Consider the following 14220-nt stretch of genomic DNA (forward strand, 5'->3'; position numbering starts at 1 on the left):
ATGGCAAACTTATGCTATGCTTCTGGGTGACATCCCAGACAAACTGGGATTAGCTCTGCCTAGCCTGCTTGATGGCCCATTAAGGACCATCAGCGATACAATGGACCCATTGAGAGAAGGCAGATACGCCTTGTACCTCAGCAAAGTATGCAGGAACTGGCCCATGTGACTCCAGACTCCATTTTGCTGTAATTTTCCACAGTAAGAACAAAGAGGTGTTCTTACACCTGGAAAAGACTATATAAGGCTGATGCCTCATCTCCATCTTGTCTTCAATCCTGCTTCTTACCTCTGGAGGGACTTTGCTACAAACTGAAGCTCTGAACAAAGGACTGAGGACCCATCCCAGCGGGGGATGTATTCCAGAGACTTGATTTGAACCTGCAGTTTATTCTATCTCTGCTGCAAGCCTGAACCAAGAACTTTGCCATTACTGTATGTAATTGATTCCATTTAACCAATTCTAACTCTCATCTCTATCTTTTCCCTTTTATGAATAAACCTTTAGATTTTAGATTCTAAAGGATTGGCAGCAGCGTGATTTGTGGGTAAGGTCTGACTTGTATATTGACCTGGGTCTGGGGCTTGGTCCTTTGGGATCAGGAGAACCTTTTTCTTTTACTGGGGTATTGGTTTTCATAACCATTTGTCCCCATAACGAGTGGCACTGGTGGTAATACTGGGAAACTGGAGCGTCTAAGGAGATTGCTTGTGAGACTTGCGGTTAGCCAGTGGGGTGAGACCGAAGTCTTAGTCTGGCTGGTTTGGTTTGCCTTAGAGGTGGAAAAACCCCGGCCTTGGGCTGTAACTGCCCTATTTTAGCAATTTGTCCTGAGTTGGCACTCTCAGTTGGGTTCCGCCAGAACCGCATTGTCACAGAAGGCGAAATGAAGAGAAGAAGGGAGGGAGAAAGAGAGAGAGGAAGTTTAAATGGGAATTAATTCAGGGCAGGTCTTGAAACGCGGAAGTGTCACAGCTGTAGCTCCTCGGTGTTGACATGACTGACGCCTACGGGAGGGGTTCTCCTGTGGACCTACTGAATCCACTTCCCAGAGAGGCGGCAGCTAGGTGGAGAGAAGATTTCTGCCCTTGACCTAGCGCTGTTTGCACCGGGGGTTAGGTCGGATTAACTACGTCACTCAGGGGTGTGAGGCTATGCTGGTGTCCGGTCTCAGTGTAGCCCAGCCCTGGGACAGACAGACAAAATGAAAGAAAGAAAGAAAGAAAGAAAGAAAGAAAGAAAGAAAGAAAGAAAGAAAGCTTGCTAGCTACCTCTCCCGTGGGTGGTTTGTGGATTGTGTTAGTGTCCTGTCCTTGTCCCCTGTGTCACTCCACGTCATTCCTGTCTCCCAGCAGATGTTGCTCATTGTGTCCACCCTCGTGAGCCTCCTGCAACCGGTGCTGTCGGCGTTGTCGGGGGCTGTGCTGTGGCAGGGCCTGGAGCACTGGTACTTCCTGCTGGGCCTGCGCTTGCTGGCCATGTACTTTGCCAGTTCGCCGTGGGAGAGTGCACAGCAGGATATGGCATGTGCCTGGAGCCCCGGCCAGGAGGCGGAGACCCGGACCTTCTGCACCTCGGTCTGCTACAACCGCCACTTCCTGGTACCCGTCCTGCCCACCTGGGGCTTCTCCTTCCTCATCGCCCTGCTCCCCATCACCATCATCAGAATGCTGTACCCCAAAGAGGATCCTCACGGCAAGGGGGGGCAGGAGGTCACAGCGACGGCCACATGCAACAAAGCCACCGAGCACACGTCGGTAGAATCCTCCAGGGCCACCAGACCCAAGCTAGTTGGAGAATCCAACATGGCCACGAAATCCAACATGGCTGCCACGGTCCGGCTGCTGGGAGAATCCAAGGTGGATGCCAGACCTAAGCTGCTTGGGGAATCCAATATGGTCACCAAATCCAACATGGCTGCAACATTCAGACCAGTGGGAGACTCCAACATGGCTGCCACCCCAAAGCTGGTTGGTGCGACCAGTGTGGCTGCCAGAGACAACACAGTTGGCCTGAGTGGTGTGACTGGGTCACCGGCAGGACCCGACATGGCTGCCCAGCCGCCCTGGTGTGCCGGCGTCATCACCGTGTGCATCGCTGTGCTGCTGGCCACGGAGGTCGGATTCCTGTGGGCCCTGCTGGCCCGGCAGCTGCCCATGGTATCAGAGCCCACCTTCCCCTGCTTCCCCGGCACCCCGGCCTGCCCCCCTGTCCTTGAGTGTGCCGTGCGGGGCCAGGCTGACAAGCACATGGCTCTGGTCATCTTGGCCCTCACAGCCTCCTTCAGCATCCTGATCTGCCTAGGCTATGGGGGTGTGTGGCTAGGCCAGGCCACCTGTTGCCATGGGAGACAGGAGCGGGAGCAGAACCCAGAGGGGGGACACCTGAGGTGCTGTGATGGGTGTCAAGAGGGGGAGATGGGGGAAGGCAGGGTGCTGAGGGGGCCCTGGGAGTGTGGGGAGTGTGGGGTGGATGCCAGGACAGGGGTGAACAGGGAACGGAAGGGCCAGGGAGAGGTGGACAGGGGACTGGAGGATGAGAGGGGGGACCAGGAATGGGGTATACTGGGAGGAGAGGGGAGGGGACTGGGGAGGGGGGCAGGAGGGCAGCAGAGGTGGCAGAAGGGAGTGGGATTGGAGGGGGGAAGGGGTGGAGGGGTTGGAGGGCTACATGGCATGGTCTGAGGTGGAAGGAAGGTTGTGCAAAGTGAGGGGGCTATGAGCTTTTGGCAATCATGGGATTGCCCATGATGATCCCCTTAGGCATTTCCGAGTAGCCACCTAAGTACCTACCTAAGCCATCTAAGTACCTTCAGCTAGCTGGGCTCTCCAGGACGGGAGTGGGGTCTAGTGGTTAGAGACAGGGGGGTTGGGAGCCAGGACTCCTGGGTTCTTTCCCCAGGTCTGGGAGGGGAGTGGGAGTCTAGTGGGTTAGAGCAGGAAGTTGGCTGTGGTGCTGTCCTTTGGGCTTCTGCTTCCACCTTTGAGTATTTGGGCAGGACTCCTGCGTTCTGTTCATGCAGCGATCCCTCCCAGAATAGGTGGAGCTGAATCTGATCCGGGAAAGGGCAGGGAGCCAGCTATGTGGGAAGGTGTTGATGTCTTGGGAGTAGCTCTGGGATTTCACTTCTGGCTTCAGCTTCTCCTTCTCTGGCTGTTTGGCTCGGGTGTGCACCTGTGCTGAAGGAAGCAACTCGGGTCCTCCACCCCCAGGCACGGAGCCAGCAGCCTGGAACGATAGAGGATCCTTGGACAAAGGAGAGAAGAGATTGGTGATAGAGACTGGTAGAAGAGAGAATATCAGAAAAAGGTATCTGGGAAGAGGTCTGTTTGGGAGGGAGAGAGGGAGGGATAGAGGGAAATAATACAGGGAGCTGGGCCAAGCCAAAGGCAGAAAGAATAGTGGAACAAGAAAGAAAAAGAAAGGAAGGGAATGAGAATGACAGCAAGAAAGCAAACAAGAAAGAAAGAAAGAACAAAACCAGGGAATGAGAAAGAAAGAAAGAAAGAAAGACCCAAAGGAATGAAAGCCCATTAGCTCTCTCTGGGTGTGTGGCATGTGGCCATCCCCTTTGTGCCCTCCACACCACTCCACTCCATGTCTCTCTCTGGGCAGATGTTGATCATTGTCTCCACGCTGGTGAGCCTGCTGCACCCGGTGCTGTCGGCCATGTCGGGGGCTCTGCGGTGGCAGGGCCTGGAGCACTGGTTCTTCCTGCTGGGTCTGCGCCTGCTGGCCCTGTACTTCGCCAGCTCACCGTGGGAGAGCGCGCGGGATGATCTGGCGTGTGCCTGGAACCGCAGCCAGGAGGAGGAGAACCGGCGCTTCTGCATCTCCGTCTGCTACAATCGCCACTTCCTGGACCCCGTCACGGCCACCTGGGGCTTCTCCTTCCTCATCGCCCTGCTCCCCATCACCATCATGAGAATGCTGTACCCCCAGGAAGATTGTCAGGGCCAGGGGGGGCAGGAGGACATGGCATCGACCAGATCCAACATGGCTGCTGGGCACAGGTTGGTGGGAGAATCCAACATGGCCACTAAACCCAAGCTGGCAGGGGAATCCAACACGGCTGCTAAATCCAATACGGCTGCCGAGCCCAGGCCGGTGGGAGACTCCAACATGGCCGCCACCCCAAAACTGGTTGACACGACCAACATGGCTCCCAAAGACAACACGGTTGGCCTGAGTGGTGTGACTGGGCCGCCGGCAGGACCCAACATGGCTGCCCAGCCGCCCTGGTGTGCCGGCGTCATCACCGTGTGCATCGCTGTGCTGCTGGCCACGGAGGTCGGATTCCTGTGGGCCCTGCTGGCCCGGCAGCTGCCCATGGTATCAGAGCCCATCTTCCCCTGCTTCCCCGGCACCCCGGCCTGCCCCCCTGCCCTCGAGTGCACCATATGGGGCCAGGCTGACAAGCGCATGGCGCTGGGCTCCCTGGCCCTCACCGCCTGCGTCAGCATCCTGGTCTGCCTGGGCTCTGGGGGTGTGTGGCTAGGCCGGGCCACCTGTTGCCGTGGGAGACAGGATGGGGAGCAGGCCCCAAAGGGGGGACAGATGAGGGAAGGGAGCGGGTGTTGGAAGGAGTGGGGAGAGGGGGAGATGGGGGAAGGGAGGGTGCTCAGGGGGGACTGGGAGGGAGGGGAGTTTGGAGGTGGCACTGGGAAGCGGGTGTACTGGGAGGGGAAGGCAGGTTATGGAGAGCAGCAGGCAGGGAACTGGAGGATGAGAGGGGGGAAAGCGGGGCCCAGGAATGGGGGATACTCAGAAGAGAGGGGAGGGGGTGAGGAGAGGGGGAGATTGAGGAAGGGAGAGTGCTGAGGGGGGACTGGGAGGGAGAGCAGCTGGGGGGGAGGGCTAGGAAGGGGAGGGGAAAGGAGGCTGAGGGGGGAACCAGGAAGGGAGGATGCTGGGAGGAGAGGGGAGGGGGCTGGGTGAGGTGGGGAGAGGTGGCAGAAAGGATGGGGGATTGAGGGGGGCCAGTGGATTGGGGCGTGGAGCACTACATGGCAGGGTATGAAGGTGGACGGAAAGGGGGCAGGGGTTGGGGGGATGGGATGGGACGCAGGGTGGATAATGGGGGTGGTGCTGGAGAGGCCAAGGATGGAAACTTTTTTTTTTTTTTTGGGTGGGGATGAAATCTGGGCTTCTGCACCATCCACCCGTCACCGGCAGCTGGGGCTCTGCGCACGGATTTAAGCTGTCTTGGCCTTCACCCAAACCTGGGAAGTGTTGGATTTTGCCTTCAGTTGCCTCTCCAGATCCGTTGAGTTTGAACTACTTCGGGAGACTTTGTCTGTGTGAATAGCAGCAGCCTTTCTGAGACGCCATGGTCCTGTCGATGGTCTGTGCTCCCCTTTTTATAACCACGATATGCCCTTCAAAACAATGACTAGAGAAACCAGTGGATACGTGCAAAATTCCCTGGGAATATTGGTTGAACCGGTTTGCGTCTGGAATCTCTTCTGCAGAACATCTGATGGGACCACGATTTAGGACTAGAGCAAGATCTGACGACCATGCCTGGTTTTGGTGGCCATATTGGATTTGCCAACTAGTCTGCAGTGGGAGGCCATATTGATCATGCCAACCAACCTGTGTTTGGTGGCTGTATTAGTCAAGCCAACAAGCATGGATTTGGTGGCCACATGGCTATGCAAATGAAGGTGGATTGGGAGGCCATAGGAGATTTATCAACTGTCCCGGATTTGGTGGTCATATTTGCCAACCATCTTGGGATCAGTGGCCATATTGAATCTGTTTTCTTTTCATGTGGGACTAAATCAGATGAATTTTATCACTATAGCACTAGTCAATATCTTTGCAATGAATATATCTTTAGATGAAAAATGGCTATTTTATGCCTCAAAAACATTTTAATTTAGGTCTAATTTTTTCCCAATTGTGGCACAAAAAATACCAAAAGATTTTTCACTTTCAGAGACCTGAATTTTCCATGTTTTGGCTTTTGTCAAAAAACCCAAAAGATTTTACCAAAAAAATTTGAAATGCAAAACACAATATTGGGAACAACTTGAACTGAAACAAAACAGAGTTTGTAATGCAAAATTGTCTTTTTTACCATTTAAATTTAATAGAAAATTCATTGAAATGATTTAATTCCCTGGTGTAACACTTCAATCAGCATCAAGCTATCTATCCAGGGCTGGCTTTCTTTCTTTCTTTTTTCTTTTGATGATTTTTTTTTTCATTTCAGTCAAAAATTTTCATCGCAACTTGGCTTTTTCTAGTGAAAACTTCCTAATGGTCATTTTTCACAAGTCTGCTGTCCAAAATTCCCATTTTCTCTTCCTTTTAAACTTTCCTGACCTTTTTCTGGTGACAAAGCAAGTCTGTTTTTAAACTGAATTCCCTCCTCACTGAAACACAACAAAAACATTTCAGAAAGGGGTCTTTTCAACGCATTTTTTTCTAAACGCAACACAACCAAATGAAACCTCAAATGGTTTATATAGCCATAACGGGAGCGCGGTCTTGCGTGTGGAGAAACAAGGCAAAGGAGCCAGGAACTGGGATGGCAGAGGGAGGGAGGAATATTCCTGGGTTCTCTCCCTGGCTCTGGGAGGTGAATGGCGTCTAGTGGTTAGAGCAGGGGGGGCTGGGGAGGTCGGGGGGGCTGGGTTCTATCCCAGTTCTGAGAGCGGACTGGGGTCTAGTGGCTAACTACCTTTGAAAATTTGCCCTTTCAGAACAGGGCGAGACTTGGAAGTGAATTCAAAAGATGACTAGCTCTGTGAGGACGCTTTAATGCAGGTGGAACTACAAAGACGAATGATGCCAAGAGTCTTGTAAATACTATTACCTGCCATAAATCATAATTTGATGGTCAACGTTGTGACACTGATGGGTGGAGGTGAAGCTGCTGATGTCGCTTGATTAAAATACATTTTCCATTCATCACCCCAGCTGTTGTGCAATTTAATCTCAGCTCCGAGTCACCTGGGAATTTACCTCCGGCTTTGACGGGCTCATACCAGATGCCTATAGGATCTTTGCCTCTGAGGTATCCTTTTGGCTATCGGTTTAACAAAGTTTCTTTTCATCTGGGACCTGCCCCATAGGCAGAGCTGTAGATTCCACAGCCAGGAAGGATTTGGGAGCAGCCAGGCAGTAGGGTTGCTCTGGATTAATTCCTGTTAGAACGAGAGCATGGCCTTTAGAATAAACAGCCCCTCGAGTGGGAAAGTGCCAGGGATGGAGACTCCACCAGGATCCTGGCGGGGGGAATGGGGAAAGGAAGACATGTGTAGGCAGATCAAAGTGACGGGGAACTGCGTTACAGGCATGCAGTTCTGATTCATCAGGAAATCAGAGAAAGATCCGAGGCGATTGGGACGGGAGCTAGGAAAAGGCAAAGAATAAAGGGAAGGGTTTGAACGTGGCGGGGGCAGGGCTGGAAGCCAGGACTCCTGGGTTCTCTCCCCAGCTCGGGGAGTGGAGGTCCTGGAGGTGGAGAAACAAGGCAAGGGAGTGGGGAATGGGGAGGGCCGAGGCAAAGGAAAATGGGTGGAATGGGGAAGCTGCTGGCTTGCTGAGTTCCCCTGCGAATTAGCCTCGATTAACCCAAACCCAAGGCAGGGCAGGGCGGTTGATGAGTCGCAAAGCCCAAACCGTGCCCTAAATGCAGCTCGTCCGGTGGCCCCCAGCCAGCAGCCAGCCTGGGACCGCACCTCGCTGCTCCTCAGGTCTCAATTCGCAATGCCAGAGGTGCCGGGCGCCAGCACGTTTTTCACTTTCATAGCCGAGGACGCAAGCCCAGGGGCCTGGGGCTGAGGCCCAGCAAATGCTGTTCTTACCTGCGATGAGTCGCCAGGGACTTAGCCAGCGAGAACCATGGGTGGGGGGAGCCCAAGACTGGGACAGAAGAGGGTTTCAGGTTGGAATTGAGGGGGGGGCAGGGCTGGGCTGGGAGGGGCTGCGGGTCGGGAGTGAGGGGCACCGGCCAGGCTGGAGGGGGAATACACTGGAGTGGACAATCCACCCCTGTCTTGCCCCTAAGATCTATGTTGATTTATCTGCGGCTGCAGCTCTGGGGTGCAGTAACCCCGACCCATCGCTGGGGGGCAGCGTGGAGCTACATTTGGGGTCAGGTGAGAGTTCTCGGTGTCCCTCCCTGGCACCCCACCACTCTTTTCCCCCCTGGGCTTCATCTGGATCCAGCCAGGCTCAGCACCCCCTCTCCAGCTGATCCACCCCGGGGCTCTCCCTCGCAGAGCTGGGCCTCTTCCGGTGCCATGTCTAGACACCTTCTGGCGCTGGGTGCAGCTCGGCTGGACAGACAGACGGCGCTGAGTGACTCCGTCCCAGGCTGTGAGTGCCGGACGGCCCAGCTGGGGGCAGGTTTCTGTGGGAGCAGCAGGGGCTGGAGCTAAAGCAGAGCGGCCCCAGAGACAGACACCGACTAGCCTGAGTTGGAAAGTGGCAAGCGCTTGTTTGCTGGAGCAGGGTCTGGCCTGGAGACGGCGCCCCAGGGCTCCCCATTCTCGGCTGGCCTGCCCCAGGGGCCTAGCCGGACCCAAACTCGCTCACTTCGAACTGCAGCTGTTTAAACCTTTGCATCTAGCGGATCTGCCCCCTGCCCCGTTCCCCCCAGCCCCAGTACCACACCCTTCCCCTAAGCCATGCCTCTGAGCAGGGTGGCACCTACAAGGCCGAGCTGCTGAAGTACCTACAATGCCACAGCTCACCGGGACCTGCTGCTGGCACCTGAGTGGTTTGGGGCACAGACTAACTAACCCCAGGGATGACGCTGGTGGCAGCGGTGGGATGCCAATCAGCAGATTTGCCTGGGAGGGTTCCAGGGGCAGGTGCCATGGTTACGAGGGCTACGTGGTGGGTGGAAACGAACAACCCCAACACTCAAAGTGTTCCCCTGGGCTCCAAGAGCGGGAAGAGGCAGGGTAGGGTAGGTGGGGAGATGCGGTCGCCCATCTTCATGCCCAGCACTTGGGGAAGGCTGGGGTGGATCCACCCTTCTGAACCAGCTGCCAGAATCCCCGGCTGGGTTTTCTTGGCTTGCTGCTCCAAGGTGATGCCCGGATGACTGAAGGACAGCGATCCGATACCCTGGGGGGAGAGAGACCCTGGTATGGGGGCTGCAGACCAAGGGGGCCCAGCCGCCCGGGCAGGGGGGCCCAGAGCTGAACGGGACATCACGGTGACCAGCGGGAAGTTGTGGGGCTGTGCCCTGCGCGAGCGGCTAGAGGGCATGTTGAGTGGGTCGTTAACCAGCTGGCGGCGGAAGAAGGGGGGTGCCACGACCCATAGTGAACAGATGGAGGGAGGGAGATGTGGGAAGCCACCGACCGTCAAGGGGAGGAGACGACATTGAGACCTTTCAATGGGGGGTGGGTCCAGGCTGCAAACCAGCCCCCCCCCGATGTAACAGGGACATGGCAAACAGTGATTGCTCTGGCCACCCCCCATCGGGCGGTGGAAGGAGCCTCCCAGGACGCCCTGTTTGTCACCACCGGTGCCTGGGCAGTCAGGGCGGCGGGTCTGGGCTGGTGCCGAGTCCTGGGGTCCGGGCGGGGGTCAGAACCCGGGTTGGAAGCTAAGAGCAATAGCCTGAATTCGGGGACCTGGGTCGGGGTCCTGGTGCCGATGTCAGGGGTCAGGACCAGAGTTTGGGGGTGGAAGCTGAAGGTCTGAGCCAGGGCTGGGAGTCTGAGCCCGAGGTGAGAGGTGGGCCAGGGCACCCACCTCCTTGCACAAACCTTCCTGGGCTGAAAGAGGGCGGCTGGACTGATCGGGGGCACGTGGGACGCTCTCAGCCCAGCCCTGCCAGGCGGCGGGGTGCTGCGGGTAGAAGCGGAGGCCGTCCCACGGCCCCCAGCTCCTGTCCCGTCCCTGCAGAACCCAACACTCAGCCCCAGACTCTTCGGCCAGTAGACCCCTGTTGCGGAGTGTGGGGGAGTTAGGGCCCTGCACCCCTCTTCCCGAGATTCACTGCGACTCTCAACCAGCCAGTAAAGCAGAAGGTTTATTTAAGGACAGGAACACAGTCTCAAGCAGAGCATGGAGGTACGACCAGACCCCCTCAATTAGGTCCCTCTGGGAGGTTCAGGGAGCTTAGACCCCAGCTTGGGGTTCCCTGCGTTGCACCACCCAGCCCCAACCGAAACTAAACTCAAAACTCCTCCCGCTGCTCCTCTCCTTTGTTCAGTCTCCCGGGCAGAAGGTGTTAATTCTCCCCACCCCCGTTCCTGGCTCAGGTTACAGCTCAGGTAGCTTCCTTCAAGGGAAGTCCCACATCCCCACTGCAACCCCCCTGCAACATTCCCAGGTCAAATCTGCCCTGCTCCCTGCTCCGTCACAATCCCCGAAGAAACCCCTCGGGATTGCCCCCATTTCCTTTGCCTATCAGGGTTAGCACAAGGTGCACCGCAGTGCCCCAACTCCCCAGCGGCGTCCCCCTGCGGTATCCAGCCCCTGTCTCAGGACACTCACAGCAAGCACCAGGTGGGCTTATGACCCAGGAGTGGGTCCTTTCTACTGACCCCATTGAAATCCATTGAACCCAACCTCCGTCTGTTCGGAGAGGGCAACCAGTGTTGGGAGAGCGGAGAACAGGAGCAGAACCGGTCGCAAGCAGAAGTCAGACACAGAATTGGGTTTACAGCGGCGCCCGGGAGCCGGGCCCACATTCTTCTGCTGTGCTGTGAGCTGCCAGCTCCTTTCCAGTCTCTGCCCCATCCCCACCGCTCGATCCTCTCGGCCGGCCAGCCCAGGGCTTCTCCCTGCTGCCCCCGGCCAGCTCCTCTCCACCCCCGTGGCCTCTCCTGTCCACCTACTGCTCGGTCCTCTCAGCCACTGCCGACCACTCCACTCCGGGCCCCCGGTGACCATTTTGGGCTCCCCAGGGCCAAGGCCCACCTTTCCCTGCCGTTCTGTGGAAGTGGCGGGCTGGGTACGTTGGCGGTTCCCTCCCACCCCCGCACAAGGCCACAAAGCCTGGAGGTGCCCTGTCCAGTCCTGTCTCCAGGCTTGCAAATAAGTGCTTGTGGGGTGACTTTGTGGGGAGCTGAGCGGACTTGGAGGAGAGAGATGTTCAGCTGGCACAGGTCAATGGAGGGGACTCCCAGCCCCCCTCCTGTAACCACTAGCCCCCACTCCCCTTCCAGAGCCGGGGAGAGAACCCAGGAGTCCTGGCTCCCAGCCCCTCCCCGCTCTACCCCGGGTTATTCTCCAGCGTCCCTTTGAACTGCAACTGGGCTGCTTGTTCACCAGGGGACTGGCGCCAGGGTGAGTTCTCCGCCCGGTGCCAACTTGTCTTTCCTGTTTCCTTCGCCTGTGGCCGGATCTCCCATTGTGTTGGGCTTGCAAGACTCAGGCTATGTCCAGAGAGAGCGCCCTTCCCTCCGGCCAGTAGAAAGCTGTTTCGCCCTCATTTGGTTACAGGCTTGAAGGCATCTGCAGGGCTAGGGAATCCTTCCCTTGCTGGTAATATGTACGTTACACAATTATATTAATGAGCAGCGCGTCGCCGGCTTTCATCTGGTCCCTCACAAGACTCTGTTTATGGATAAACACCGTGAACGTGGGGCACGGGGTGCATTGAGTCAGTCAGGGCTGCTGACACCGTGTGAGCCCTTCGCCGGTTGGCACCGAGGTGCTACCCCTCTGCGTTGTGTGCCATGACCCCCGCTGGGGGCAAGGCAGGGGTGTGGGAGGGCCCCATGGAGAGGGATGTGACGCTGCCCGCCGAGGAGTGAGATGGGTATTGCCGGGGTCAAAGGGAGACCCAATGGAAGGGCTGGAAGGACCCTCATCAAGTTGACCTGAATTGCCGGGCCATGGGCAAAGGCCTGAGAGGCTGTTCCCCAGTGTGAGAGCTGTCACCATGACAAGGGAACCCAGTGTCACGTGCCACGCCTGGGGCTTGGTCCCTTCCACCCAGGGGTGACTCTGGAGCGAGTGTGTGTGTGTGAGTGCCGCATGGCCCCGGGAAATGTGGGAGTCACCGAGCAGGACCATGTGCAGGAGAGAGACGATCTCATGCGGGAGCTGGGGCTGGAAGCCTGTCCCCTCTGCCAGCTCCTACAACCTGCGAGGAAATTACCCAGATTCTTCTCCACTGGGGATGGTGGCGTGGGCTGACGCGGCACTGGGCTGACACTGAAGATGCCAGATGGGCGGGGCCACCACGAATCCCCATCCTTCCCCAAGGAGCAATTGCAAGAGAGGCTGAGAGAGGCGTCGTCCGGGAGCCCAGGGGCCTGTAGACTTGGCCAGGGAGGAAGAGGGAGGGTGTCACGGAGTATTGGGGGACTCAGGGCCCTGCACCCCCGGCTTCCTGCGATTCACCATGACTCTCAGCCAGCCAGTAAAGCAGAAGGTTTATTTGGATGACAGGAATACAGTCCAAGACAGGTCTTGCAGGCACAGACAACTGGGACCCCCTCAGTTTGGTCCATCTTGGGGTCCCAGCCCCCCTTGGGAGGTCAGAGCCATCTCTGCCCCCCAGCCATCTCTCCAGCCTGCTTCCCACACTCTGCTTCAGCCACCCCTCCCACAGCCTTTTTTCAGTTTCCCGGGCTAAGGAGTCACCTGGCCTTCAACCCCTCCCTGGGTTCTCGTGTTACACACTTAGGTATGCGCCCTCGGGCTGTCTCCCATCCCCCAATGCAGACTATTCAGCCACACTTCCCTGTCAGCATTCACAGACCACAGTGAGAACAGGCCCAGTTCGTCACAGAGGGACATGGGTATGTGAGGACTATTAACAAAGGAGCGACGTTACCGTGAGAGCCACAAGCTTTATACAGAGTTAAACAAATTGATTTGGGGTTTGGACCCCATTGGGAGCTGGGTGTCTGGGTGCTGCAGACAGGAGCACTTGCTGAGCTGTTTGCAGTTAAGCCTGCAGCTTTGGGGACGTGGGTCAGACCCTGGGTCCGCGTTGCAGCAGGCTGGCGTGTCTGGCTCAACAAGGCAGGGTACTGAAGTCCCAAGCTGGCAGGGAAAATGGGCTCAGAGGTAGTCTCAGCACATCAGGTGACAGTCCCAAGGGGGTCTCTGTGACTGAACCCATCACAGGAGGTTCCTGGGGTTGTGTCTGGGACCAGAGATATTGGCTGGTGTCATTCAGTTGCACACTCCAGGGAGCAGTTACATGCCAGAGGCTGTGTGTGACCAGCCCAGGGGTGGGGTTGTCACAGCGTTGCAGGGTCAGGCTGGCTCCCAGAGTCAAGGACTGGAGTGACCTCGCAGATCCCCGGTCCGGATAACACAAGAGGGGAACGTCACAGTGGTGCAGCGAGCAGGGTGTATGCGTGGCTTGTTACTCCAAGTGAAGTTCACACTTTAAGCACAGATATTTGTGATTTTAACTGAGTCTTAAGCAGGGCCGGTTCCAGACACCAGCGTAGCAAGCAGGTGTCTGGGGCGGCCAATGAAGAGGGGGGCGGCACGTTCGGCCGTTCGGCGGCAATTCGGCGGCGGGGCCGTCACTCCCTCTCGGAGCGAAGGACCTGCGCCGAAATGCCGCCGTAGAATGAAGTGGCGGTAGAGCTGCCGCCGATCGCGGTTGCAGCTTTTTTTTTTTTTTTTTGCTGCTTGGGGCGGCAAAAACGCTAGCGCCGGCCCTGGTGTGAAGTGCCGTGGCTGAGAACGTCAGGAGGAGGTCACCGGTTTGTTATTTTCTGTTTGTTTATTTCGAGTGAGGGAAATAAGCACAAGAAAGCAGGAAAATGACTCCCAGTGAGGCAGCTACAACACTAGATCTGGCCAGACTGGAAGGGGCAGAGAAGGCAAAGGACCAGGAGTGGCCAGCAGAAATGAAGCTCGAAGTAGCAGCTGTGGCCAGGGAAAGTATGGAGGCCGAGACAGCCAGGGAGAAGGCTGCACACAGAAGGGCCATGGAAGAAAGAGAGAGAGAGAAAACACCAGCTGGACCCGCTAGAGAAGTAGAACCGGACCCCTCCGACCCCAACAACTCCCATCACCCCAAAACTCCACCAATGGGAACACTTCTGTCCTGCGTACTGTGAGGAGGACGATATTGTGGAATATCTGACCCCCTTCGAAAGGCTGTGTGTCATACATGAAATCCCCGATGATCAGAGAGTTCCTTCCCTGATTGCAAAATGAACTGATAAAGCTCAAAATGGATTCAGTGGAATGCCTGCTGAAGATGCTTTAGACTCTTGTAAATTTTAAAATACTGTTTTGCAAAGTTTTCAGATTCCCCCGAAACA

At 56.6% G+C, this 14220-nt stretch overlaps 1 protein-coding gene across 1 annotated transcript; it reads left to right on the plus strand.

Annotated features, from left to right (window-relative positions):
* Window positions 1-1356: 1356 nt before the first annotated feature.
* On the plus strand, window positions 1357-7795 carry LOC128835513 (uncharacterized). The gene is made up of 3 exons (XM_054025048.1): window positions 1357-2160; window positions 3617-4575; window positions 7669-7795. Exons 1-3 carry the CDS (start codon window positions 1357-1359, stop codon window positions 7793-7795), a joined length of 1890 nt encoding a protein of 629 aa, XP_053881023.1.
* Window positions 7796-14220: the final 6425 nt, after the last annotated feature.

This window comes from Malaclemys terrapin, chromosome 4 (genome assembly GCF_027887155.1).
Source record: "Malaclemys terrapin pileata isolate rMalTer1 chromosome 4, rMalTer1.hap1, whole genome shotgun sequence".
NCBI classification, from domain to species: Eukaryota; Metazoa; Chordata; order Testudines; family Emydidae; genus Malaclemys; species Malaclemys terrapin.